We start from the raw sequence: 6,552 nt of genomic DNA, 5'->3' as shown, positions 1-6,552 counted from the left end.
CCGCCGGGCGCGGCGGCGGCGACCGCGGCGGCGGCGTCGGCAGTGGTCGGGGCGGCGCCGTCGGTGTCCATTGCGGAGGGGGGCGGCGGAGGCGCACCGGTGCGGCCCTCCACCAGAGCCACGCCCACCTAGATGGCATGGAACCGGGTTGGGGTGATGAGTTTTGGCGGGAGTGAGGGGACATCATTCGCTTGAGTCATTCAAGCGCAATCAGGGTGACGAATGGGGTTTGGCATGCCAACTGGGCTTTGGGGTGCCCTCAGCTAGCAGTATCCCCCCAAACCTCACACAATCTTGCCAACAACATGACTCGCGCAACAGCAGTGCGTGCACCCGACACTACTTCGCACCCCAGTCCGCCCGTGCCCACCCACCCCCTGCTGGTTGTGTTGCAGGCTGCAGCACACAATGCCTGAATGCCAAGACGCCACCACCACCTTCAGTTGGGGCCAGCACCCACCTTGGCGAGTTGCGTGAGGAGGTCGCCCGCCGGCTCAGGGGGCGCACTCTTAAAGAGGGCGGGCGCCGCCGCCACGTAGCGCGGCGCGACCTCTGGCAGGCTGAAGAGAGCCTGTTGCCGACAGCGCGGACGTGGTTGCAGCAAGGCGGGCTTGGTTGGTTGATGCACCACCTTGCTGGAATAAAACCTTCCACGAAGACGCACACACGAATGCATGAAGGCGGCATATGCGCGTGTGTGTCGTCGGATGCTCCACGCCCCCTGCATGCCCGCACCTGCAGGCAGCTGTTCATGTAGCAGCTGTTCCCCAGGTTGACCAAGCCCACGTGGCCCGGGCCCGACAGCGGCGCGAGGTGGGCCCCGGCCTCGGTGATGGCGTCGAACTCAAAACGCATGTTGAGGTCGACCTGGGGGGTCAAGTCGGGCGTTGGTTGGTTGGTTGGTTGGTGGTTAGTTGGTGGTTGATTGGTGGTTGGTAGTTTGTTGGGGGTGGGTTGGTGGTTTGTGGATGACGTGCGAGGCCGTTTGTTGGGGGCTCGAGGGCTGGGCGGGGGGGCGGTCGGAGGCGGCAGGGGTGACAGGACAGGCAAGGCGCGCGCACATGGGGCAGCAGGACCGGAAGCTGCGGCAAAGGAGGCAGGGGCGCAGGTGTGGGTTGTCGATTTGAGCTGCCTTGGGTCCGCGCTGTGCCCTTGGCCAACCTGCAGCTCCGCCATTGTCTTCTCAGTCTTCTCCATCTGGGGGTGGTGGGTCGCAGCATTTGCACGGCCTGACTGAGCCAAGTATGTTGACATCTGCTTGCCGGTGCCCTACCCTCCTTGATCAGCACACCTTTTCACCGCCCCGTATTCCTGCAAAACACGCACGCAGACTCTGACGCCCTTCCTTCGAAACCCACCACCACACAGCGCATACAAGGACAGGCCACGGCCCCTCTGCCACCCCACCTGCAGCATGTTGATGCCCCAGTGCCGCAGGTGCTTGTCCAGCAGGGGGTCTGTCACCATGTCGTCCTCGTCAGCGGCGTAGCTGTACACGTCAGCACCTGGCGGCAGTTGGAGAGGGAGTGATGGTGATTGGCAGCGAGCTCCGCTTGGGAGCGCCAGTGGGGTTGAGTTACAAAGGACTGAGTGTGATTTGGAAAATCGGAGCCGATAGTCTTAAGAGATGAGCGCCAGGCAATGACACCCAAAACTCTGCTAGTTGAGATCACTCAGAGGGCCCTGGCGTGCGCACGCGCTCAAGGGCACTGCGCGGACGGCAGCGGGCGCGTCAGCCCCCAAGGCGCCCGCCCTGCCGTCCAGGATGCGCCCCCACCTGAGGGCGTGATGGTGCCCAGCTTGACCACCAGGGGGTACTTGGACCCAGTGGCCTCAAAGTGGCGCATGGCGGCGCCGTTGCCGCCGCTGCCGTCCCAGTTCTGCGCGCGGGGCGCCCAGTGGCGAGCGCGGGCGCGGCCGGCATCAGGTTTGGCATGGATGTGCCGCCGAGGAGCGCGCGGAATCACTGAGCAAGCGCAGCCGGTGCATGCTTCGCGCAGCCACGGGAGGCAGCCCCCGATCGTGTCGGGCAGAACAGCCGCGTGACGCGGCACGAAGCCCCATGCCTGCAGACGCATGGTGTGCTGCAGCGCGACGCACCTGACGCCCCGACCCGATGTGGCCCGTGGAGAGGTTGAGCCAGAGGTTCTCCGCCACCCCCGTCTCGTCGCACTTCCAGTCCTTGGGGTTGGGGCTGATGCGCTTGCCGGTGTCCAGCTGCTCAAGGCCTGCCGCGTACCTGGTTCAGGTTTTTGAGGCGTTGCCAAGCGGCAAACCAGGGTTGCGACAAAGCGGCGGCCCACATATGCAGGACATGGCATAGGAACTACATGGGGAGACAGACGTGAGGATGTGTGGGAACCTGGGCAGGAACGGGCCAGACGCTCAGCCAACACCGGCGTGGAGCGTGCCCACGGAGTCTGCCAGGCTTGACGCCGGCGCTGCCGGATCGAGGCCGCCCGGGCCGGCGTGGCGGCGCGGTGCGCGCGCGGGGCAGGCGTGCGCGCCGCGCTCACTTGCTGACGCGCCGCTCCTCCTCCCAGGCAGATACCGTCTCCTGGGTGGTGGCGCTCTCGTGGGCCTGCCAGGGATTGTGGCAAGAAACGTAACGCAAGGTGAGGGCTGGGCTTGCAATTGGGAATTGCACTGTCCGGCATCAAAACGCGCGCTACTGCTCCTCTCTGCCTCCTAATTTTTCCGGAGCAGCTGCCAAAACCCCCGCAAAAGTGAGCGGCACAGGGCCCGGCGGCGGCCCAATTAATCGTGCGCCGCTGCAAGCCGCCAGTGCGCAGCCAGGCCGTCCAACGCCTTGCACCGCGGACAGCGCAGAGGTCGGTGCATACAAGCACGCGTGGCCACACATGCCGTCGCGCCATCCCCGCCCCACCGTGACTGCGTCGCACACGCCGATGACGAGCTCAGGCAGGTCGGGGCAGGGCAGCGCCACACGCTCCCTGGAGGGCAGCACCACCAGCGCGTGCTCCTTGACGGTCACGGTGCGCGGGCCCTCTGATTAGATGTTTGGCAGAGGGCGGGACGGTGGAGGGGAGGGTGGCCGGTACACCCGCAGGTCGTGTTTGAACTCGGCCGTCCGTGCCGCAACTCATCTATTGAGACGAGCACTGGGCCTCACGAGCAGGCCGTGAGAATGGGTCATGCTGCTGAGCCCACGCATTGCGCTGGCCAAGACGCTAGCACCCAGGGGGCGAGCTGGGGTCAGGGCGGGCCAGCGGTGACGCCCAGGGGTGGTATGTGCGTGCTTCGCCCGTAGCAGCCTCACCCGTGTTGAAGCCGCCCTCCACGCCAATTGCCAGCTTTGTGGGGGCCTTTTCCTTGTCGTCCCCTGCCTCTTCAGCTACCGGAACCTGCGGCAGTTGGTGGGTGTGCGGACGCATGTCGCTGCGCACCCGCCATGCGCAGCGGCTCCCTTTTTGGGCGGGCGCATCCCGCCCGCTGCCGCTGTCAGGCGTTTGTGCAGCGCAGCTGGGTGCGCCCGATCTGCTGCCTCTACAAACTCTCAGCTGGGCACACCCGGCGCAATCATCACGCGCGGTGACACTCGCATGCCGCGCAGCGAAGATGTCGCTGCAAGAGACGCCCGGTTCTGCCCTGCTGAGCTTGGCAGCAACCGCCTCCCCCCCCCCCGGCCCCCGCAGCACGATTTTACCTTGGTCCATGACTCATGCAGGTACAGTGTGTTGCCAGTCTTTTCATGATCCAACGCCACGTAGTCAGCGCCAAAGCCCTGCGATGCCAGCACGCGCGCGCATTGGATTGGACGAGGTGCAGGTGGGGAGGGAGGCCTCACCTGCCACTCAGCAACCGCTACAGTAGGTGAGGTTGTGTAATGGCGCCTGGTTGACAACCGAGGCCGGCGCGAGGTCCAAAGGGGATGCCAGGATGCGGGCGCCGGTCACCTAGGCGCGCACGAGGCCGCACCTGCAGTGCAGTGGAGCAACGCATGTGCAAGCGACCGTTGCCCTGAACAGCTCGCCTGAAACGTCTTCAGGTTCACGTACAGGCCGCCCGGAGAGAAGGGTGTATCGAAGCTGTACATGCACTCGTCCTTGTAGACTTTGTCGAAGTGGCCGGGCGCCTTGAGGCCGCGCATTCCCTGCCTCACGCGATCCAGGACTGCCTCGTCCACCGGCGCCATCTTAAATTCTTCTCTATATCTCTGCGCTTAGATCGGGGCCAGCGCAAGAGCTCACGCTGGAATAGATCGATCCCGAGCAACAGATCTGGACATATGCGCGCCGGTATGGCACAACGATGAAAATGCCACTGGATACCAACAAAAAAGGTATGACACGCGGATGGCATTTTAAGATCCCGACCTCTGCGTGGGCCAGACAAGTATGATGTGTCAGTGTGCAGTGCGCAGCACCACCCCTGCTCGTGCTGCACATGCCTATACAAATGAGCCACCCCCTGCTTGCATTTTGCCACCCTCTCATACCATATGCCTCAACGATGCAACTGTCATGGGTCTACACGCTTGCATGCATCAAGCCAGCACCCAGCCACACACATCCTCACTTGCATGCTTTCATTGACTCATCCGCTGTTGTGCGATCGGCCCATCCGCGGCACAAGCAGCAGCCTGGCGCCGCTGTTACAGGGCCCCAAGGGCAGGTCGAAATGCAGGCCAGAGCCGTGGATGCCGCATGCACGTGCACACCGGGGGCCTGAGAAAAGGGCCCGCGCCGCACACTGTGGGGATGGCAACGCGGCGCGCAGGGCAGCCCTCGCGACTGGCGTGGCCACAAAACCTGGCCGGGCAGTGTCCCAAGGGCGGCCGGTGCGCAGCCGTCGGCGCAGCCACCTCAAAGAGCGCGGCGCTGCGGGTTGTGTCGAGATGCTGACATGCAACACAAACACAAAAGGGGAGGCCACACCCGCACACATCGGGCGGGCAAATCGCATGGCAAGCCTTGCACACGGGGGGGACATCACGGGGTTGGCCGACGCCCTCAAAAGCAGAGGCTGCCGCTTGAGGTTGGGTGCGCAGGCAACAGCCGCCCAAGGGGCCGTGCAATACGCAACCCCAACACAGAACGTTAGTACTGCTGTCTAGAAGCAAACCCCATCACACTACCATGGTGGACAAGAGCGAGAGGGGCGAGTGGACATGAGAGAACGCAACACAAGCCAGTTGGCTCTGTTGCTCCATTCACAACAATCATGGGGCGCCACCAAATCTGCCTGATACGGAGGCGTCGAGCCTTGGGGCCTGCAAAGTGGGGCGGCCAGCCGCCAGCTCAAAAGGAACAGGCACCCTACTTTGCGTTGAGCGCTGCCGTGCGCCGACACGGCGCCAAAAAATGCCCCATGCCATGGCTAGCACCCCCGTCGAGAGCGGGCCCGCCTGCCAGAGCGGCCCGTACGCGGGGGCGCGGCGTCCCGCGCCGCCGCGTCGACAGCGGCGACTGGGTGGCGGCCGGACTCAACGCCAGCCCCTCGCCGCTGCCGCCGTCGCAGCGTCGCCGCCGCGGCCTTACATGGCGCCGGCGGCCTGCAGCTTCTGCGCAAGGCGCTGGCCCAGGCCGGCGTCGGCCTGGCTCCAGTAGCCGATCCAGATGCGGCGGATCTCGGCGGTGCAGCGCTTGTCAGCCAGGATGTCAGCCATGCGGCCGATGAACCTGGGGGTGCGGCACCAAGGGTTTGATTGTTATTCCAGTGTTGTGAGCGCGCTCCTAATATGTCTCCCCCTGGGTACTAAGATCCTGTGGGTGGTTCCACGGCGCAGCTGGCGCGTGCGGACGGCTCCTTGTACGCCCAGGGAGCCAGGCGCGCCTGCAGACCCCGCATTCACAAGAGGCGACCGCGAGGCTGCCCGGCGCCACGCTCCGCTCCGCTCTGCCCAGGCCTGCCCAGCCCCCCTCCTCTTGCCCAGCCCCACCAGGTTCCCCCCTCGACAGCCGCCGCACCTGTCCTGCCTGTCGCGCGGCATGGCGCGGAAGCGCTCCCCCGGCTGCTTAAAGTTGTTCTCCTTGGCGATGATGGCGCGCTCGCGGCGGCCTGCCACGACGTTGCGCGCGATTGGGTGCGGGGCCGCGTGGCGCACGGGGTCGAAGCGCGAGGGGAAGTAGTTGACCTGTTGTTGGAAGAGGCAAGGGTGGGGGGAACGTGTGTGTGGGCGCTGGACAGGCGCGAGTGTGCTTGAGCAAGTCACCAAGGCAGTGGCGAATAGTGAGGAGTCTGCTGCATCGTGCGCTCACAAGACGTATGCGTCGTGCGTGAACAACTCGTGGCACATGCAGGGCGGCACAACGAGCGGGCCCGCATTTCGCCGGGCCGGCACCTCTCGGGAACAAGCCGCCGCAGGACCGCAAGAGGAGGGCCGCGCAAACTCCGCTCAACCACACGCCGCTCGCCGCGCGCGCAGGGCCACGCCGGGCCATGCGCGCCGCGCACCTCCTCGTCGCGCGCGGCAAAGTTCATGAACCCGTCGTGGTGGTTGTTGCGCGCAGGGCACTTGGGCGCGTTGACGGGGATCATCAGGTAGTTGGGGCCCAGGCGGTGGCGCTGGGTGTCCGCATAGCTGTGGCG

General features: G+C 65.3%; 2 protein-coding genes across 2 annotated transcripts in view; both read right to left on the bottom strand.

The window, feature by feature from the left end:
• Nucleotides 1-439: 439 nt before the first annotated feature.
• Nucleotides 440-4,156, bottom strand: MNEG_11008 (ubiquitin carboxyl-terminal hydrolase 5/13; the record flags this gene model as incomplete). Its single annotated transcript, XM_014040521.1, has 11 exons — nucleotides 440-571; nucleotides 736-867; nucleotides 1,162-1,197; nucleotides 1,408-1,505; nucleotides 1,778-1,880; nucleotides 2,101-2,239; nucleotides 2,517-2,581; nucleotides 2,888-3,009; nucleotides 3,281-3,365; nucleotides 3,668-3,745; nucleotides 4,016-4,156. 11 exons carry the CDS (start codon nucleotides 4,154-4,156, stop codon nucleotides 440-442), a joined length of 1,131 nt encoding a protein of 376 aa, XP_013895975.1.
• A 1,341-nt stretch (nucleotides 4,157-5,497) lies between these two features.
• Nucleotides 5,498-6,552, bottom strand: part of MNEG_11007 (catalase) — a gene marked incomplete at both ends in the record, with an annotated part of 4,322 nt that continues 3,267 nt past the window's right edge. The window contains 3 exons of the mRNA XM_014040520.1: nucleotides 5,498-5,642; nucleotides 5,931-6,097; nucleotides 6,418-6,544. Of these exons, the coding sequence (XP_013895974.1) occupies nucleotides 5,498-5,642; nucleotides 5,931-6,097; nucleotides 6,418-6,544 (439 nt within the window). The remainder of the gene's footprint in view (nucleotides 5,643-5,930; nucleotides 6,098-6,417; nucleotides 6,545-6,552) is intronic.

The sequence above is a fragment of the Monoraphidium neglectum genome (genome assembly GCF_000611645.1).
Source record: "Monoraphidium neglectum strain SAG 48.87 unplaced genomic scaffold scaffold02554, whole genome shotgun sequence".
Classification (NCBI taxonomy): Eukaryota; Viridiplantae; Chlorophyta; class Chlorophyceae; order Sphaeropleales; family Selenastraceae; genus Monoraphidium; species Monoraphidium neglectum.
The sequence above is the reverse complement of the archived record's forward strand: the minus strand, read 5'-3'. Positions and strand labels throughout refer to the sequence as shown.